At 40.0% G+C, this 22493-nt stretch overlaps 1 protein-coding gene across 6 annotated transcripts in view; it reads right to left on the reverse strand.

The window, feature by feature from the left end:
- garnl3 (GTPase activating Rap/RanGAP domain like 3) overlaps positions 1 to 22493 on the reverse strand; it is a 145947-nt gene that overhangs the window by 12310 nt on the left and 111144 nt on the right. For 4 of the 6 annotated variants that reach the window (XM_061931807.1, XM_061931804.1, XM_061931806.1 and 1 more), the window contains 12 exons: positions 20476 to 20591; positions 20020 to 20142; positions 16147 to 16221; positions 15939 to 16053; positions 15774 to 15800; positions 15577 to 15681; positions 4245 to 4361; positions 3907 to 4061; positions 3684 to 3842; positions 2424 to 2490; positions 2098 to 2205; positions 200 to 318 (listed from right to left, as the gene is read on the reverse strand). In XM_061931807.1, coding sequence (XP_061787791.1) covers positions 200 to 318; positions 2098 to 2205; positions 2424 to 2490; positions 3684 to 3842; positions 3907 to 4061; positions 4245 to 4361; positions 15577 to 15681; positions 15774 to 15800; positions 15939 to 16053; positions 16147 to 16221; positions 20020 to 20142; positions 20476 to 20591 — 1286 coding nt within the window. The remainder of the gene's footprint in view (positions 1 to 199; positions 319 to 2097; positions 2206 to 2423; positions 2491 to 3683; positions 3843 to 3906; positions 4062 to 4244; positions 4362 to 15576; positions 15682 to 15773; positions 15801 to 15938; positions 16054 to 16146; positions 16222 to 20019; positions 20143 to 20475; positions 20592 to 22493) is intronic. The other 2 variants (XM_061931809.1, XM_061931805.1) reach the window with 1 other exon arrangement.

The raw sequence follows: 22493 nt of genomic DNA on the forward strand, positions 1-22493 counted from the left end.
GGTGTGTATGAAATATGAGCGTTATTGCTTTGTAGCCATGCAGATCGCTGGCCACATTTCCCACCGGGCTCATAAAGATGGAAAGTGCTGAGGCGGCAAACTGACGCTGACTCTCACAAGCTGGGAAATGCTCTGGCAATAAACACGGCGCGGGATCACGAAACACACTCCATTTTTAGGCGGCCGTTGGCGTACTGACCCGCGAGGAGGCCAGCTGCAGCTCGGGGACCACCGCCGTGTACACCAGGTTGCCGTTGACCACCAGGCGGATCTCAATGGAGTCGGTCGTGAAGGCCAGGATGTACGGGAAGGCGCAGACTGCGGGGAGAAGATGAGCACAAAGTACACAAACAGACGTCCAGCTGGAAAGAATGTTAAAAATGCTTCACTTAAGACGGCCTGCCAGGTTTCTTTGTTTGGCCGTTTCCTAAATCTATGTTGGTGCAGACATGGGTTAAGTGGGATTTTTTTTTAAACTGTCTTTGCACAAAACATCCATCCATCCATTTTCTATCGTTTGTCCCTTTTGGGGTCGCTGGGGGTGCTGAAGCCTATCTCAGCTGCATTCGAGCGGAAGGCGGGGTACACCCTGGACAAGTCGCCACCTCATCACAGGGCCAACACAAATAGACAGACAACATTCACACTCACATTCACACACTAGGGTCAATTTAGTGTTGCCGATCAACCTATCCCCAGGTGCATGTTTTTGGCGGTGGGAGGAAGCCCACGCAGTCACGGGGAGAACATGCAAACTCCACACAGAAAGATATGCACAAAACCTAATAATGAATTAAAAACAATTGTGTTATGAATTATTGACCTATTTGAAGCTCCAATTATTTCACATCAAACATCCCACGTTGACATTTTTTGGGGGGGGAAATATTTTAAAATTTTTGTCCTAAGAAAGGATTGTTTTTGGCAAAAAGGACATAAAACATAAAAACATTTTTTTAAACTATATCGACAGCTACACTTGAAGTTGATCAGGAGATTCACTGTAAGAGTTGAAAAAAATTAAGTATTACAAGTGTGTGACTTATTTTTAACACTTTTATGAGTGGGGCCTTTTTGGGTCCCCAAGAATTCTAGTGGGATTTTTTTTTTTAAAGCTGTCATTGCACAAAACATAACGAATAAAAAACAATGGTGATATGAATTATTAAACTGTTTAAGGCTCCAATTACTTCACATCAAATATTCCACTTTGACATTTTTGGGGGGAAAATATTTGAATATTTGTGTTATTGTCATAAACACAAGATTGTCTTTGACAAAAAGGGCATTAAACATGATTTTTTTTTTTTACTTTACATCAAAAGATACACCTGAATTTGATCTGTAGATTTACTTTAAGAGTTGAAAAAAATATATATATAGTAGTTTATGACTTACTATTTAACACTTTTATGAGTGGAGCCCTTTGGGATCCCGAAGAGTTTTAGTGGGACATTTTTATTTTCTTAAACTGTCATTGCACAAAACATAATACATTAAACAATGGTCTTATGAATTGTTGGCCTATTTAAAGCTCCAATTACTTCACATCAAATATTCCACTTTGAAATTTGTTTGTTTGAAAATGTACGTTTTTGCCATAAAAATCGCAAGCATTAAATAATAATAATAATAATAAAAAAAATAACTTGACTTTTTCAAACATATTTTTATGACTGAGACCCTTTGGGTCTACCCTGAGGGTAGCAATAAAGGTAACAAAAACTCAATACATTGTATTGGTTTTGATTATGAAAAATATCAAGGTCCCCGCATGTTTTGATTTTACAGTGTCTGGCCCTCAATGGCAAAATTTGGACACCCCTGGTCTAGCTTCCAAGACTTTATGGTCAGCTGCTGCCCCCTACTGAAAATATTGATAACTTTTGCTAAATGATGACAATTATAATTGCCGTATTATTGCATATATTTGCACTAATTTGAACATTGGACACATGCTAACATGATTGCTGGTTAGCAACAGCTGGATGCAGGAGGCAGAGTGTGTTGTCTCCATGGCGACGGCAAGCTCCGTCCGGCCAAGCGGTGTGTACACGGGCAGGGTGGCGCGCGGGGCCTGTTGCCGTGACAACCTACCTATAGCGTTGGGCATCTGGTTCCAGCTGAAGTGGAAATCGGACGTGTTGGACTGGATCATGGGCGTCGAGCCGTTGAATGGACAAACTTTCTTGTAGTAACAAATATCTTTTAGGAAACAAACAAAAAAAGAAGGGAACGTGATTGACTTCTTTCCAGCCACAAGCAACACAAGCTAGCGTGCTCGCGGTTGGACGGATTCAGGAAGCTCATCTGCGGCGGTTAATATTCCGCGGCAGGTGGCGAGTGATTGTCATTCCGCAGAGACGCCAAAGCTGTCTCGGTAAGAGACGCATGCTTAAGTGGAATAACGTTCAGGGACTCACAATTGTAACACAACAGCAGACCCGCCTCGCCGTCCTCGTACATGTCGATCGCTGCCACAAAATTCACCTGCCAGACAAAAAGGAGACGGTGACTGGGAGATGCAAATTAAAATGAAAACTAACCTTAATCTTAATTTTAATCGTATTCAATAATTATATCTGAACTACTTAGTGTTCAACCTTGTGAAATGATATGAAACCATGTGTTAATCACAAATATTTATTTAACACATAAACCTAAGCTAAGGTCAGGCTGATTAGAAAAAGAAGTACTAACCAAATATACTGCATAAAAAAGGGACTCATAAATAACTGACAAAAAATAAATTTATTATTTTGCACTAAAATATAATTTTCAATGGGGGGAAATTCCTGATGATTCCAGGTAATCAGGGAATTTTCGGAAGCGGGAAACTTGCTGGCTTGAATGTCCAGGGTGAGTGGAGTGTTTGGATGTTAGAACGGTTCAAATCGGATAAGAAATGTGGAATATGCAGTCGATTATATACAGTATTTCCTTTTGCCAATTGAGAGAAAATTCCGGGAAATTCCGGAAAAACCGGGAATTTGAGGAAAGAGAAAACATGTTTTGCGTTCGATATATGGGAAGAGTAGTTTGTGTGTGGATGGTTGAAAGGTCGAAATGGGGTTTAAAAATGACGCAACATTATGAGAATTTAGGGCATTGTAGAACTATCAATACGGCCATTCATTTGAATGGGAATTTCCTGGAAATGTTGCGAAAACCAGGAATTTTTGAAAATATTTACCCAAGCACAATTGTTCTAAGTGGTATGAATGAATGGGTTGGTGTTAGAATTTTTCCAAACGGTTGAAAAAAAAAGTTTGAATTGAGAATGGGTATTTTGGAATTCCTGGAATTTCGGGAATTTGTATGAAAAGAAAAAAATGGTAATTTTGTTGTCCCAACAAAGAGGAATGTTTTGAAGGTGGAATGGTCAAAAACGGTTGAAAGATGTGGACCGTGAAAACTTTCCAGCAAGAGGTGAAAACGGGGAATTCTGGGAATTTTTGGACTTGTAGATGGTAGTTTGGTTGTCCAAGGTGAGTGGAAGGTGTTGAAAGTGGAACAGTTCCAATCATTTTTAAACCCCATTCCGACCTTTCAACCATCCTCCCATATATTGAACGCAAAACATGTTTTCCCTGTCCCCAAATTACCGGTTTTCCCGGAATTTCCTGTAATTTTCTTTCAAAGAAACGCATACTGGACCACAATGAAACCCGAGAACGCCTCACCCTGTTGGCGTCGACGTGGTGCAGCCGGTACGCGTCGCCGGTGCTCTCATTGATCAGGTCAAACTGATGCTTGTAGGCCACGCAGATCATGTTGTCGTTCTCGCCCGTCGGCCCGTCCACCAGCGCCATCACCACAGGCGGGTCGCACAGACAGATCTCCTGGTCGGTAGAAGACAGCACAGACGTTGCGGCGCACGGCTTCACGGCGGTGTGGTGATCGTACCCGTATGTATTGAAACTCCTCCACCGGCGAGTCCGCTCCCACGGCGCTGAAGCCCTCGAAGCGCTTCCTGGTGATGAGGAGGAGCTTGTTCCTGATGGCCGCCACGATCCTCAGCACAGAGCCGTGATGGGTGTTGATGGAGTACAAATGGCACCCTGGAACAGGGTGGAAAATGTCAATGGCTGGCATGGCGTGGCTGATCCATGCATCCGACACGGGTCGATGGCTTTGCAGCCTGGTCACTCACCCGGTAATGACTTCCCACATGCAGTTTTATAGTTTTATTGATTCAAAAATGTTTACTTCGACACTTCACACAACCATTCCTCTTTTCCCACCTTTAGTTTTCTCAAGTTTATTCTCCCGACTGTCGCACTTGCTCCTGGCCAGCTGCCGCTCCTCCAGGCCTCTCTTGAGTGTGCTTAATCGGAACACGTAGAGCCGAGCATCCTTCCCTGGAAAGGAAACAGTTAAGGTTTAGCCTAGTCCTTCTCGATAACATGCTTTATCGCTCTCGCTCTCCATATATACTGTATATGTACACGCATTATATATATATATATATATATATATATATATATATATATATATATATATATATAAAGTTTACTTATACAAACCCCGTTTCCATATGAGTTGGGAAATTGTGTTAGATGTAAATATAAACGGAATACAATGATTTGCAAATCATTTTCAACCCATATTCAGTTGAATATGCTACAAAGACAACATATTTGATGTTCAAACTGATAAACATTTTTTTGTTGTTGCAAATAATCATTAACTTTAGAATTTGATGCCAGCAACACGTGACAAAGAAGTTGGGAAAGGTGGCAATAAATACTGATAAAGTTGAGGAATGCTCATCAAGCACTTATTTGGAACGTCCCACAGGTGAACAGGCAAATTGGGAACAGGTGGGTGCCATGATTGGGTATAAAAGTAGATTCCATGAAATGCTCAGTCATTCACAAACAAGGATGGGGCGAGGGTCACCACTTTGTCAACAAATGCGTGAGCAAATTGTTGAACAGTTTAAGAAAAACTTTTCTCAACCAGCTATTGCAAGGAATTTAGGGATTTCACCATCTACGGTCCGTAATATCATCAAAGGGTTTAGAGAATCTGGAGAAATCACTGCACGTAAGCAGCTAAGTCCGTGACCTTCGATCCCTCAGGCTGTACTGCATCAACAAGCGACATCAGTGTGTAAACGATATCACCACATGGGCTCAGGAACATTTCAGAAACCCACTGTCAGTAACTACAGTTGGTCGCTACATCTGTAAGTGCAAGTTAAAACTCTCCTATGCAAGGCGAAAACCGTTTATCAACAACACCCAGAAACGCTGTTGGCTTCGCTGGGCCTGAACTCATCTGATACAAAGTGGAAAAGTGACGAGTCCACATTTCAAATTGTTTTTGGAAACTGTGGACGTTGTGTCCTCCGGACCAAAGAGGAAAAGAACCATCCGGATTGTTTTAGGCGAAAAATTGAAAAGCCAGCATCTGTGATGGTATGGGGGTGTATTAATGCCCAAGACATGGTAATGCATACTTGCCAACCTTGAGACCTCCGATTTCGGGAGGTGGGGGCGTGGTTGGGGCGGGGGTGTGGTTGGGGGCGTGGTTAAGAGGGGAGGAGTATATTTACAGCTAGAATTCACCAAGTCAAGTATTTCATATATATATATATATATATATATATATATATATATATATATATATATATATATATATATATATATATATATATATATATATATATAAGAAATACTTGACTTATATATATAAAATAAGAGAAATACTTGAATTTCAGTGTTCATTTATTTACACATACACACACACATAACACTCATCTACTCATTGTTGAGTTAAGGGTTGAATTGTCCATCCTTGTTCTATTCTCTGTCACTATTTTTCTAACCATGCTGAACACCCTCTCTGATGATGCATTCTGCTTCGTCTCCTTGTGTGCGCAGTTGTGCACTGCACTCTCTAAAAGCCCTAGATGTTATTGTCACATATGCATGTACAGTAGATGGCAGTATTGTCCTGTTTAAGAGTGTCACAACATTGCTGTTTACGGCAGATGAACTGCTTTACGGTAGACAAAAACGTGACTGCTGTTGTTGTGTGTTGTTACCGCGCTGGGAGGACGTTAATGAAACTGCCTAACATTAAACCCACATAAGAAACCAAGAACTCGCCCTCCATCATTCTATAACGTGATTGGGCAGGCACGCTGTTTATATTGTGGGAAAGTGGACGTGAAAACAGACTGTCGACACGTCACTCAGGTCTGCCTGAATTTCGGGAGATTGTCGGGAGAAAATTTGTCCCGGGAGGTTTTCGGGAGAGGCGCTGAAATCCGGGAAGGTTGGCAAGTATGGGGTAATGTGAAGACGCCATTAATGCTGAAAGGTACATACAGGTTTTGGAGCAACATATGTTGCCATCTAAGCAACGTTACCATGGACGCCCCTGCTTATTTCAGCAAGACAATGCCAAGCCACGTGTTACATCAACATGGCTTCATAGTAAAAAGAGTGGAGTGTGGGTACTAGACTGGCCTGCCTGGAGTCCAGACTTGTCTCCCATTGAAAATGTGTGGCGCATTATGAAGCCTAAAATACCACAACGAAGACCCCCGGACTGTTGAACAACTTAAGCTGTACATCAAGCAAAAATGGGAAAGAATTCCACCTGAGAAGCTTAAAACATGTGTCTCCTCAGTTCCCAAACCTTTACTGAGTGTTTTTAAAGGAAAGGCCATGTAACACAGTGGTGAACATGCCCTTTCCCAACTACTTTGGCACGTGTTGCAGCCATAAAATTCTAAGTTAATTATTATTTGCAAAAAAAAAATAAAGTTTATGAGTTTGAACATCAAATATCTTGTCTTTGTAGTGCATTCAATTGAATATGGGTTGAAAAGGATTTGCAAATCATTGTATTCCATTTATTTTTACAACAACAATTTCCCAACTCATATGGAAACGGGGTTTATATTATATATATATATATATATATATATATATATATATATATATATGTGTGTGTGTGTGTATATATATGTGTGAGTGTGTGTGTGTATATATATATATATACTGTATGTATATATATATATATATATATATATATATATATATATATATATATATATATATATATCCATCCATCCATCCATTTTCTACCGCTTATATATATATATATATATGTATGTGTATATATGTGTGTATATACATATATATGTATTTTATACATATATATATATATATATATATATGTGTGTGTGTATATATGTGTATATATATATGTGTGTATATATGTGTATATATATATGTATGTGTGTATATATGTGTATATATGTATATATGTATATATATATATGTGTATGTATATATGTGTATATGTATGTGTATATATCTGAATGTATATATCTGTATGTATATATGTATATATATATGTATATACAGTATATATATACACATATATATATATATATGTATGTGTATATATACTCATACATATATATGTATGTTTATATATACACATACATATATATGTATATGTATATATACACATACATATATATGTATGTGTATATATATACACATACATATATATGTACAGTATATATATAAATATATATATATACACATACATATACATATGTATATATATGTATATATATATATGTGTATATATGTATATGTGTATATTTGTATGTATATACATACTCTTAATATCCAATTATATTAATTATATAGCCATCATATTAATATAATATATACACACACACACACACACACGTGTATATGTCTAAATACATACATATTTACGTATATATACATATCTATCCATCCATCCATTTTCTACCGCTTGTCCCTTTTGGGTCGCGAGGGGTGCTGGAGCCCATCTCAGCTGCTCAGGACCTTCGTAATGTGAGGCACATGCACTAACCCCTGTGCCATATACAGTATATATATATATATATATATATATATATATATATATATATATATATATATATATATATATATATTATATTATATTAATATGATGGTTATAGGGCAGCACGGTGGAAGAGGGGTTAGTGCATCTGCCTCACAATACGAAGGTCCTGAGTAGTCTGGGGTTCAATCCCGGGCTCGGGATCTTTCTGTGTGGAGTTTGCATGTTCTCCCCGTGACTGCGTGGGTTCCCTCCGGGTACTCCGGCTTCCTCCCACCTCCAAAAACATGCACCTGGGGATAGGTTGATTGGCAACACTAAATTGGCCCTAGTGTGTGAATGTGAGTGTGAATGTTGTCTGTCTATCCGTGTTGGCCCTGCGATGAGGTGGCGACTTGTCTAGGGTGTACCCCGCCTTCCGCCCGATTGTAGCTGAGATAGGCTCCAGCGCCCCCCGCGACCCCGAAGGGAATAAGCGGTAGAAAATGGATGATGGTTATATAATATATATAATTGGATATTAAGAGTATGTGAAAGTTTGACTCCCACCTTGTTTACTTCCGTGACGACCTTCTTAAAGTTTTGTAATGAATTAGTAATATCAAGCAACTAAAATGCACCAATCATGGATAAGTGTGGAGTGTTTTACCTTTCCCCCATCATGAACTTTAATGGATTTAAATTGGTGTAAATTAGAATTTGTTCTTAGTGTTTGGACGTTTTTCATAATACCCACAATGTTCAGTGAGCATGTTGTGTTATGTGTGAGCATGTGTGTTGACCTTTATGTTAATTGAATTTTTTTTGCACCATGACTTGGGAAGGTTGTTTGGAATGTGTCATACAAGTAAATGCTGTGCTATTATTTCATAGTATTTTCAAGGGTCATTGATCTGATCTACTCACATTGTCCACAAGATTACAGCAAATATGTAGCATTCAGAGTCGACTGGTATTTAAGATTAATTTGAAAGCACTCCGCGGTGCGATGCTTTGTTGAACTCATGACGTATCGCGGGCCAAATTAAAAAAGCTGGCGGGCCGCACTTGGCTTGGGTTTACGAACCATGTCTAAGAATCAATTAAGTCCGTAAATTGAGATTCCACCGTGTAATGCGCCAAACCCCGCTTTGAAAAGCTGTGCACAACAAAATGTGCTCATTGTAGCCATTAATTTTGACTTCCTCATTTAGGTAAATGTTGCTGATCAATTTGGATTTATTAATATTTATTGAGTTTATTAATCACATTTTTTCCGTATCAAATGTTTCAAATCTTCCAAAAAATACTTATAGTTTAAATAAGGATGTATTTATTTAATTTATTTCAGGCAAATTGATGCACTTTAATTATTTTCTGTGACAGACTAAAAATCAATGTTAATAAAGTTTTTGCTGTTGATCTATATATATTTTTTTTGTTGTCTTTAATATTAATAAGTACTTACAACAATTTTATAGACAAATGATACTATTTATAGTTGTGGCGGGAGGCAATGGGGTGGCTAAATGTTTTTTCTTCTTAGAGGAGCGTAACAGAAAAAGATTAAGAAGCACTGGTTTAGCCATTCTTTTGTTTTCCTGATAGTTTGTGAGTTGGAATCGTGCAAAAACGTCTAACCCTGCAGTATTTCCTTCAATGTTTGTGCAGCAGCTGCAAAGGAAGCCATAAAATTCAGAGATGAATACATGCGTGCACCCAGTGGTGTCAGACGCTTGTGCCGCCGTCATGCCGCCAAGTTAATCGCGTTTGTCAATATGAGGGGTTGCTAATTATCCGCAGGGAAATTGATGACATGCTTATTGTGGCCCACTCGCGTCGCACTCTTATGTCTTCTCTAACAACTTCCTGCTTTGTTCCATTGAATGTTTGTCTGCCCGCGTGTATTTATGTTCTTCGTAGGGTAAACAGACAGAAAGTACGGTACAAGATTGGATCAATGTGTTCAGTGGACCAAAGGAGGTGACTGTCTACTTGTCAATGCAGCGAGGAAGGAAAGCGCAGACCTCTGCCAAGGCCAATAATGATGCCACATACGGGGTACCGGGGAATTTGTTTAACTCCACACCCCTTGGACTAGTTGAATCATCAGTGGTTGTCGGCATAGATTTAATTGTGACTTTCTCAAGCAACGTCAAGATATTGGGTGATAATAAAACATTCTTCAACCTACACCAGTATATATACACACGCATATATGTGTGTGTGTGTATATATATATATATATATATATATATATATATATATATATATATATATATATATATATATATGTATATATATATATATATATTTGGGCTGTCAAAAAACATTATTTATTGCGATTAATCGGGATCTTTCTGTGTGGAGTTTGCATGTTCTCCGGGTACTCCGGCTTCCTCCCACTTCCAAAGACATGCACCTGGGGATAGGTTGATTGGCAACACTAAATTGGCCCTAGTGTGTGAATGTGAGTGTGAATGTTGTCTGTCTATCTGTGTTGGCCCTGTGATGAGGTGGCGACTTGTCCAGGGTGTACCCTGCCTTTTGCCCGATTGTAGCTGAGATGGGCTGCAGCACCCCCCGCGACCCCGAAAGGGATAAGCGGTAGAAAATGGATGGATGGATAATCGCATTTTGTTCATTGTTTACTTAAAATTAATATGATTAAACGCAGAAATATATACTTTTTTGTCATTAATAAGTGTACCCTAGACAGATTTTAATACAATGACTGGAACATTAATTTGATTTAATGAAATGTTTTTAAACATTATGCTTTTTGAAACAGCTTAACACGAAAAGCATATAAACACGTTTTTAAAGAGAATTAAAAAAATACTTGCAGTGCGTTAGTGTCTAGAATTTGTAATACGGCTTTAGGAGCACTTGCATTGAGAGGAGAGGAGATACACTTCCATGCACTGAGAGAAGAGGAGATACACTTCCATGTTCAGAGAGCAGTTTCACGCATTAATAACACACAATGTGGATTGTTACGATCATGCTTTGATTGCCAAAAATGTTAGGTGATATTTTTTTCTACATGAATAAATGTTTCTGATATTCTGTACTTAACATGTTGTACAAGTTAGTAGTAGTAATGGTTTATTTTGGACATGTTAAAAACAAAGCAAAATAAAAAATAATGAAGAAACGAAATACTCTTGATAACATTACACTAAGGTACAGAAATAAAAACAAATATTTTTAAGCCGATACAGCTAACTTCCTGCTTCTCAAGAACGATACCGATAAGCAATTATGTTTTTTTATCTATTATTTTGTAATGTAGATTTAAAAGTAGACTGTGCGCCCCTTTCTTTGCTGCTGGCTTTAATTGCAGCTTCTTTAGCAGCAGGTTTTTAAAACACCGTCGTAGCGTTGCTGGTGTTTCAGGTGGCTGATAAGGTTTGATGTGTTATAGCGTGATGTTTTTTTTACTCCTCGCGGAATGATTGCAGAACATTTGGTGTAAATAGCATGCAAAATGTCTTTCTTTGAAACAGTGGAAAAAGTCTGAAACGATCGATGCAATGTTTGTTTATTATGATCTCAAGCAGGAGAAAACCGACCTACAACACAGTAAAGATAATCTTGCCTTATTAGAGCTGTTTTCCAAAATTTTTTATATCAGATCTTTTTTTTTTGTTACCAGATTTATCGGTGTGACGTTTATAATTCCTCATATCAGCATGATGATTATCTGTGTGATATCTATCATGCACTGTTGCTAATAACACAAAGCTGACACGGGGACTGTTTTTTTCTGCTGGAAAATGTCTTTATATTGTTTGGCTTTGAAAATTTAATTTCAAAATGGCCCCCCACATACTTTCCATCCATCCATTTTCTACCACTTATTCCCTTTTGGGGTCACGGGGGGCGCTGGAGCCTCTCTCAGCTACAATCGGGCGGAAGGTGGGGTACACCCTGGACAAGTCGCCACCTCATACTTTGATTTTTCCTTTTGTGGGACTCGGTAAAAAAAAAAGTTTGGACACCCCAGTACTAGATAGTAGTTATGTTATGAGGAACAATTTTCATTGAAACAATTTTTTGGGTCCCAATTCTGAGGAAAACCGTGTATTGTGTGTTTTGTATTATGAAGTTTTGAATTACCCTTGAATACATTTTCTGCCTGTGTTTTTCCTTTGTCTTGTGTTGACACACAAACCTTGTATGTCATTAAGTGGGCATTTTGTAGGATAGGATAGGATAGAATAGACCTTATTTATCGCACAATGGGGAAATTATGTGGTTGTAGTGCAGATACAAAAAGTCCATAAAGAATATGGTAAAAACACAAGAAAACAAGAGGGAAACATTGAGAAGACAAAGGACATTAAAAGAGCAGAGATGATGCAACCAGCTGCCACTCCAGCAGTGCCATTTCTACATACAGCTACAAAAGTAAAACAATGAAACCCCAAAAAATGAGCAATAAATAATACATACTGCGCAAATTCGATTGCACAATGCATAGACAAACAAAACAAAGCACTTACACACAAAGCCTGGTGTTAAGTTTGAACAATCAGTTGCATTCAAGTTCACGCCAATCCTCTAGGTGGCAGGGATTGAGGCCACGTTGTTGGGGGTAACCAAATATCCATTATAAAATGGCTAATAAACAAATGAGTAACCAACAAACAGTGTCTCCCTGAAAGGATTTTCGATCATCCGCGCCTACCGGACATCGAACGGGGGCTGGTGGGCAGCCTAGGACGGCGTCGGCTCTCTTAGTTGGGTCTGTTCCTGTCTCTGGCCACCCAGTGAGCGATGGTGCGAAGCATTGCCGAGGCTGCTGCGGTGTACGGGGGTGTTAAGATGGCATTTTTGTTTTGTCGTTTGTCTGGCGCAGTCGTATGTGTGCAACATGTATAATCTATTGTTACAGGGCTTGAAAGTGTGACGTGGAAACACAATGCATCATGGGTCTTACTGCATCGGATTAGCAACTTTACATTGATGCAAGACTCTGTCCTAAAATTGAGGGTTTTTTCTCTTTAACAAGTTCCAAATATGTTGCGAACGTGCGCCATCATTAACTGCCACAATGGTTGTCATGCACTTCTGGAAAAATATTTGGTGAGATTTTCCTCATTTCCAGCGCAAAAGCATAGCTAAGGAACTTGGTTAGTGAGCAGACGTACAACAACAAACATGACATTTAACGCCATCACCTGGTACATGTGAGTATTCTTTTCAGCAAGGTAGCGTCGTGATCAAAGTATTTAAAAGAAGCTTTGGGCTTGTTTTTTCGGAGAACCCTGCTAATGAAACAAGGCCGGGGGATCTCAAGCATCTCAGACACGTAAGAGGTGAAAGGCGTTGACGCAATACAGACAAGTTTGGCGGCACTTTTACTTGATTCAAACCTCTTGTCCATCAGACGTGCTCATAGCTCATATGAGTCAATTCCACCATTTTGTATTATTTTTTCCAACTAGGAAAATAGGGTACAGTTTTTTTCACAGTAAAGTCCCTTGTTTTTTGTTTTTTTTGTACGATCCATTTTAATCCAGTTTGTTGCTTGCTTTCACATTGTAACCGAAGCCTTTATCCAACAAGTATGTCTACCCAGCCCCACAATGCTGCAAAATCACGTGGCCTTCCGAGCCCTATTTTTTTCAATTTTTTTTATCATTTATGATTTTTCGTTTTCGTTTGACTTTTGTGGCTGTATGTAGAAAAGGTATTGCTGAGGGTGATTCAGCTCTGTGTCCTTCATGTTTTTTGTTTTCCTATAAATTGTTATTTGTCGACTTCTGGAGCCTGCACAGCAACCACGTGGTTTTGATGTGCCCCTGAAAGAGTGGCATGAGATCACAGTAGCTCCTGAAATGTTCATCATTTTACAATTGTGTAGTGAAGTGAATTATATAGCGCTTTTCTCTAGTGACTCAAAGCGTTTTACATAGTGAAACCCAATTTCTAAGTTACATTTAAACCAGTGTGGGTGGCACTGGGAGCAGGTGGGTAAAGTGTCTTGCCCAAGGACACAACGGCAGTGACTAGGATGGCGGAAGCGGGGATCGAACCTGCAACCCTCAAGTTGCTGGCACGGCCGCTCTACCAACCGAGCTATACCGCCCCAATTGTTTGAGCTACCGTGTGTCAAAATTGTTTGTCAAACAATTTCCCTTGTGGATCAATAAAGTTTATCAACCATGTTTTTCGAGCTATAGGGCTCACTGGATTATAAGGCGCACTGCCGATGAGCGGGCCTATTTAGGTCTCTTTTCATACAAAAGGCGCACCGGATTATAAGGCGTATTAAAGAGGTCATATTATGATTTTTTTTTCCTACTTTTAAAACACTTTTCCCTTCACACTCACATTCACACATTAGGGCCAATTTAGTGTTGCTAATCAGACTATCCTCAGGTGCATCTATATAACATGTCATGGTGGTTATTTGGTCAAAATGTTGCATCGATTATGTTTTACAGACCATCTTCAAGTCGCTTTCTGACCGTCTCTTCAGGATGCGCCGCTTTGTGAGCGGTCTTACGTGCTTCCCAGCAGGCACAATACATTAAAACAACGTTGATAACTTGTTGAATTCGGTCCTGACCTTGAGCATCTCAAAGCTACCGTTGAAACAACATGTTTTTTGACAACATTTAATCAATGTTGGGTTCTGACGTTGAATCGACCATTGAATTTTGGTCATTTCCCAACCATTATTCGACAACACAAATACAACGTTGAAACAACATGCTTTTTGACAAAGTTTATTCAATGTCAGATTGTGACGTTCATTTGACAATTGAATTCTGGTCAATACACAACCAACAAAGTGGATCCAACGTTAGACATCTAAGTTGTCTCAATTTACTATTTTGCAACATTCTTTCAAAGTCAGTTTTAAAGGGCATGTACGTATAATCAACGTTGTATCAATGTCGTGTGCCAGCTGGGTTCTCCCCATCACACTTCCTAGTGAGTGTACTGACAGCTATAAGTTAGAACTGTACACTACTTTGTATTAGAAATGGCAACAACGGAGGATGAATGCCCCACAACAAGAGGAAAGAGAAAAAGAAGGAACTTATTGACTACGGCGCGGACTACAATGGCGAATGCGCGCACATTTCCGGGACTTATGAAGACCCCAACTACACTTTAGCAGGTACCAATAGGTAGCAAAAGTTGGTTTTGCATAAAAAAACAAAACACCAGACAATATGTCTTATAACAGGTGCCTTTTTGGGGTCCGTATTTGGTAAAGCACAGTGCGTCTGACTATGGTGGCTGTAATGCTCCGCGTTCCATCAAGCGGTGCGGCTTCATAGCTTACCAAAGTCGCACTAAAACATTTTGACAGATTTTTGAGCCCTGTGTGTAATGTTCTATATTCTCAATGAAACATCAACGTTTTGGTGTTGCTTGCTTACAAGTGGCGTAATTTATTGAACAGGCTGCAACCTGCAGTCCACACGTATCTCTTATGTGAGACTGCTATCTACTGGTCACACTTATTATTACACCATGTACCAAATGAAAATACTTTGAGGTCAGTTAGCATAACCAGAATTAATATAAGGCGCACTGTCAATTTTTGATAAAATGAAGGGATTTTAAGTTCGCCTTACAGTCTGAAAAATATGGTAAGTCTAAGTACAATACATTAGCCCTCGCAGCAACGCTGAGCAAAGGGACACAATTACAAAAGAAAACACTTTCCAGCAGGTGGCAGCACTGAGCAGCATCCTGCATCCCGCCTACCTTTGTCCGCCCTGGTGATGAGCAGGTCCTGAGGCTCGAGAATGTGCATCTGCTTCACCAGCAGCGTCTTGTCAAACACTTGCACCGGGGGGAGAGCCTGCGTCTCTATGAGACACACATCAAAGAAAAGGTCAAATCTGACTGGAGAAGGAAGAAGACATCCCAAGAAAGTGGTGGATCGATGGCGTGACGCTCACCGGTGCAGGCCGAGGGTGGATCGGGTCCTGTACAAGCAACAACAAGGACATGTTAGCTCACAACAACATTGACATTTCAGCATGGCTGCCTTTGTTTTAGAGGACACGCGGGGAGAGTCTGGGGGCGAGGGGAGGATACATCGATTACAATTAATTTAACCTCACCCTCCAGCAGGACGACCCCCGCTGTGTCGGTGGCCACCAGCAGCGACTGACCCCAGGAGTCGGCGCACACGATCTCATAGGGGAACGTGCTGCAGAAGGACTGCGACTCCCACGGCTGCAGCAAACGACGACAATCATGTGAGCGACGCTTTGTCGCATCTAAACAATCCTACAAATAATCACATCATAGTTTAAACTCTGCGCTCACCTCCTTTCTGCACAGACCGGTAGTGACCAGGCTGGTAGGGGCGTCTCCTCTCACGATGGTCTTCAGCTTGAGGGCCTAAAGAGCCCACAAACACAAAGTACACTTACTTAGATCTGTTTATTATCAAGATTCATTATGTATTTAGATTAATTTTACTCATGTTATTATTCCCTGAGAAATTAGGGGGGAAATAACGCCTGGTTCTGCATCTTTACCCAGATTTGCAACAAAGTATACCAACGTCTTTATAACCCCCTAACAAAACTAACCTCTTTACTGTAACTAAATTCCTAACCTTTAACCTAAAACTCTGAATCTCCCAAATTCTACTCGAGACCTCCACCCTACCTAAATCTAATTTAACCTAATCCCTGAACCACAAACCCAAACACACCCGATACTCAGATTGCTAACTTCTAACACAGACCCAACCACTTACCCCAACTACCCCAAACTCTATTCTAGCACCTAACCCTACACCCTGACTTCACCCTTACCCTATTTTACACTAATTCCAACCTTAACTTTGAAACATGAACCCTGGTTCCTAACCTCAAACCCAGGCCCCCATCCTAAACCCCCCCCCCCCAACCCTGATGCTTCCTTAGCACCTTACCTTAAACCCTTACCTACAATTAAACCCCCCCAGCCCTGATGCTTCCCCAGCACATTACCTTAAACCCTGACCTAAAATTAAATCCCCCCCAACCCTGATGCTTCTTGAGCACTTTACCTTAAACCCTTACCTAAAATTAATTCTCACCTTAAACCAGGGGTCTCAAAATCGGGTCAAACTGGAGGTAGTGGTGAGGCGGCTACACTTCAGATTTACCCATGTGACTAAAATTGTTAACTACTTTTACCAACAGATATTGTATAGTCACCCTAAGCTATGCTAACTGGGGGCTCAACTTTTCCACTACAAAGGGGCCCGGGACCCACTCAAGTAATAATACTGGATTAGTAATTTTACTTTTGATTTGAATCACATTCAATAATTATACCCAACCTACTTACAGTTTACAACTAGGGATGTCGATAAATGCGTTAAAAAGTAATATCGGAAATTATCGGTATCGGTTGTTTTATTATCGGTATCGTTTTTTTATTTTATTTTTTATTAAATCAACATAAAAAAACACAAGATACACTTACGATTAGTGCACCAACCCAAAAAACCTCCCTCCCCCATTTACACTCATTCACACAAAAGGGTTGTTTCTTTCTGGTATTAATATTCTGGTTCCTACATTATATATCATTATATATCAATACAGTCTGCAAGGGATACAGTCCGTAAGCACACATGATTGTGCGTGCTGCTGGTCCAATAATAGTTATAACCTTTAACAGTTCATTTGACTAATTTTCATTAATTACTAGATTCTATGTAACTGTTTTTATATTGTTTTACTTTCTTTTTTATTCAAGAAAATGTTTTTAATTTATTTATCTTATTTTATAAATTAAAAAAAAAAAGTACCTTATCTTCACCATACCTGGTTGTCCAAATTAGGCATGATAATGTGTTAATTCCACGACTGCATATATCTGTTGATATCAGTATCGGTTGATATCGGTATCGGTAATCAAAGAGTTGGACAATATCGGAATATCGGATATCGGCAAAAAGCCATTATCGGACATCCCTATTTACAACCTTGTCAAATGATATGGAACCATCATGTTAATCATAAATGTTATTATTTATTTAACACATAAACCTTAGGCTTAGGTCAGGCTGAATAGAAACATAAGTTTTAACCCAATATACTATGCATAAGAAGGGACTTATAAATAACTGTCAGAAAACAATAAATAATGAATATGTTTATTAACTTAACTGTCAATAAAATTAAAGTGCAAATGAAAATACAGCTTCACCGCTATAGTCCTAATTTTTGTGCTTAAGAAACTTCTCTATGACTTTAGCTCCAGACATTTGTTTGATATTGTCGTTACTTCCACAAGTGGTGAAAACGTGTATAACAACTGAGTACCGCTCAGGTACGGACCACAGCTGAGAAACATATAATTTTTGGCAGTCCTCGAGGGGGCACTCGTGGCCCAACAATGGTTAAGAAACACTGCTGTAGGAGGTGGTCCAAGCCACTTCCGCTTGTTTATAGGAAGTTGCTCTTTGTGTTGCCCAATGTGTGTTTGTTGTGCTGTCGTTTTTGTGTTTACACCGTTAGGGCCCATTCTAGTAGGATTCAAGATAGCAATAATACATTGTACAATTATCCACCCGGGGTGCGCGGACCGCAATTCCCCGAAAGCAGTGCAATGCATGGGGGTGGACGTGTTTCCCGGGGAACATGCATCAGTATCCTGCAGTATCATGTTTCAAATCCTGCTTCGAAAAGCTGTACACTACAAATCATGCCATTGTAGCCATTAATCCTGACTTCCTCACTTTGATTAAAAACCTATTCAGCACAAAGTAAGTTAAATAAAGTTAAAGTACCACAGATAGTCACACACACACTAGGTGTGGTGAAATTATTCTCTGCATTTGACCCATCCCCTTGTTCCACCCCCTGGGAGGTGAGGTGAGCAGTGAGCAGCAGCGGTGGCCACGCTCGTGAATCATTTTGGTGATGTAACCCCCAATTCCAACCCTTGATGCTGAGTGCCAAGTAGGGAGGTAATGGGTCCCATTTTTATAATCTTTGGTATGACTCGGCCGGGGTTTGAACTCACGACCTACCGATCTCAGGGCAGACACTCTAACCACAAAGCCACTGTGGTTTTATTCATTTTGGTGCTGTAGGTTAAATTGTTTTATATATTGGGCTCCTGAGATGATGTTTCTGATCAATTTGAATTTATTATTTATTGCGTTTATTTGCCTGGGAACGCCTCGGGCTCTCCCGGGAGGAGCTGGACGAAGTGGCTGGGGAGAGGGAAGTCTGGGCTTCTCTGCTTAGGCTGCTGACCCTGCGACTCGACCTCGCATAAGCGGAAGAGAATGGATGGATGGATGGAGTTTATTTAATTCTGTTTTTCAGTATCAAATGGTTTAGGTTGGTCCAAAAATGTAGGATACACAAATTGATGCACTTTAAATATTTTCTTTTTACAGATTAAAAACAGTGTTAACACGTTTATTATTTGTTGTAAGTTGATCTATAGTTCTTTTTTGTTTTATTTAATGTTAATAAGTTATGCAGAGGTGTAATTATAGCAATTTTTTAGACAAATTATACATATATATACACATATATATAGTCGCGGCTGAGATTGTGTGGGGTAGGGGTGGGGCGTCGGGGGAAAAGCACTCCACTAAACTAAGAAGTTAAGTAATGAGCCACAAAATATGGGCCTGTGGTCTGCAAATGGCCCACAGGCCAAGAGTATGGAACCTCTGCCCTAAACCCTAACTCCCCCAAGTATTAATCCTACAGTACTCAACGGGGACGGCGTGGTACGGTTGGGAGAGTGGCCGTGCCAGCAACCTGAGGTTCCCGGTTCAATCCCCACCTTCTACCAACTTCGTCACGTCCGTTGTCTCCTTGAACAAGACACTTCACCCTTGCTCCTAATGGGTCGTGGCATGGCAGCTCCCGCCATCAATGGGTGGATGTGGAAATAGTGTCAAAGCGCTTTGAGTACCTTGAAGGTAGAAAAGCGCTATACAAGTATAACCCATTTACCATTAGTCCCCAGCCCTAATCCTAACATCTCTGATCATAGACCCTAAATTCACACCCTAAACCTACTCTGCCCCTTAATTCAAGACCCTAACCCTAATTAACATGAATCATACCCTTAATCCCTGATCATAACCTAACCTAACCTAATTGATTAATTGATTTTGATGTATGAAAAAGTATTTATTTCAATTCGGGTGTGTCCAAACGTTTTTGTTACCTGGCCTATCCTGACAAATTCAGCCTGCCGCGCCTCCTCCTTCTTGCGCGCCGACTTTGGCGACTCGGGCAGCACGTCGCTGAAGGAGCGCCGGTTCAACATGTTCTGCGGGGAAAAAGGGACCTAACATGCGGTGCACCATCACGTGGAGGAGGGAGGGAAGGAAGGAAAGAAAGCAGAAGGAGGGTCTTAGGGAAGCTGACCCTGACAGTGACGGTGATGGCGAGAGCCGGCTGAAGAAACAAGTGGAGAGGAAAAGCGAAGGCAGCACTGCAGTGGAATCAGTCAGTGCTGTGGCGCAGTACGCAGTGGGCTGCAGTGGATCGCAGCGCAACACAGTCAGCAGGTTCTGAAGTCACAGCAGTGACAAGGAGGGAGGGAGTGGTGGAGGAGGACAAGGGAGGGCAGAAGAAACAAAAAAAAAAAATTGGGGTTTTATCCAAAAGTGGCTTTTACCTTATGCAGGTCGGGCATGAGGTCCTGGTAGAGCGAGCGGATCAACATGTCCAGGGTCCGCTGACGCTTCTGGGCAAATGTTGGCGTCTCCAGTGTGGCTTTCTCTCCATTGATTACTGCCGACCCGTAAGAGAGATGTATTGACATATTTTCTTTGTACGCCACAATCTTTAATCCAATCTTAATCCCCATCAGCAGCTCAATCCATAAACTCAAGGAATGACCGGCAGAAAATACATACAGGAGGCCCTTGGTCGACGTATCGGTTGTGTTCCTACCACGGCAACGTTAGCCGAGTTTTAGCGCGAGTCGGCACTTATACCTAAATCATAGCTAAATAAAAACCTCGATGCATTCAAAACACATGTAGGACATATCAAACACTGCCATAAAAAGAAGAAATACAAGAATTCACTCACGAGGTTCACACTTCCTTACTGAAGGTATAGAGACAGGAAGTCTCAAAAGTGAGACCAATCAATCAATCAAAGTTTATTTATATAGCCCTAAATCACAAGTGTCTCAAAGGGCTGCACAAGCCACTACTCTGCTCTGTCTATTTCATTGGAGCAGATTCTTCATGATGGTGGTGACGTCTGAGCGGCTAGGACCAAACAAGCAACCAATGTTTCTTTCGACACTTTAACATTTTACTATCTCTAATTTCGCGTAGCTTTCATTTTATTTGATGCACTGCCATCAGAGGAGTCTGCCTCACTCTCGAGAGACAAAATGGAAAGTGAGGTTGTCCTTACTCACTTTAATGTAACAACATAATATAAAATTGCATAATTCAAAATTTTGTCATGCAAACCATCGTCATTAAAACGCGGTCATGCAAAACGTCGTAGTACAGAACGTCGTAGTACAGAACGTTGTAGTACAGTACGTCGTAGTACAGAACATCGCAGTACAGATCGTCGTAGTACAAAATGTTGTCATACTAAACGTCGTCATGCAAACCGTCGTCACACAAAACGTCTTAATACAATTTGTCCTGATACAAAACGTCCTAATACAAAACATCGTAGTACAAAACATTGTCGTACAAAACATTGTCGTACAAAACATCGTAGTACAAAACGTTGTCATGCAAAACATCGTCATACAAAACGTCTTAATGTAAATCGTCCTGATACAAAACATCGTAGTACAAATCAGTGTCGTACAAAATGTTGTAGTACAAAATGTTGTAGTACAAAACGTTGCCATACAAAACGTCATAATGCAAACCATCCTAATGCAAATCGTCCTGATACAAACCGTCCTAGCACAGAACATCGTAGCACAAAACATCCTAGTACAAAATGTTGTCGTACTAAACGTCGTCAGGCAAATTGTCGTCATACAAAACGTCATCATACAAAACGTTGTCATACAAAACGTCTTAATGCAAATTGTCCTGATACAAAACGTCCTAATACAATATATCGTAGTACAAAACGTTGTCATGAAAAACGTCCTAATGTATTATCTTAGTACAAAACATTGGAGTACAAAATATCATAGTACAAACTTTTGTCGTACAAAATATCGTAGTACAAAACGTCGTCATGCAAAACGTCGTCATACAAAACGTCTTAATGCAAATCGTCCTGATACAAAAACGTCCTAATACAATATATTGTAGTACAAAACGTCGTCATGAAAAACGTCCTAACGTATCACCCTAGAACAAAACATTGTAGTACAAAATATGGTAGTACAAAATGTTGTCATACTAAACGTCGTCATGCAAACCGTCGTCATACAAAATGTCTTAATGCAAATTGTCCTGATACAAAACGTCTTAATATAAAACGCTGTAGTACAAAATATTGTCATACAAAACATCGTGGTACAAAACGTTGTCATGCAAAACGTTGTCATACAAAACGTCTTAATGCAAATCGTCCTGATACGAAACGTCCTAATACAATATATCGCAGTACAAAACGTTGCCATACAAAATGTCGTCATGAAAAATGTCCTAACATATCATCCTAGTACAAAACAATGTAATACAAAACATTGTAGTA

The sequence above is a fragment of the Nerophis lumbriciformis genome, linkage group LG39 (assembly GCF_033978685.3).
Source record: "Nerophis lumbriciformis linkage group LG39, RoL_Nlum_v2.1, whole genome shotgun sequence".
Taxonomy (NCBI): Eukaryota; Metazoa; Chordata; class Actinopteri; order Syngnathiformes; family Syngnathidae; genus Nerophis; species Nerophis lumbriciformis.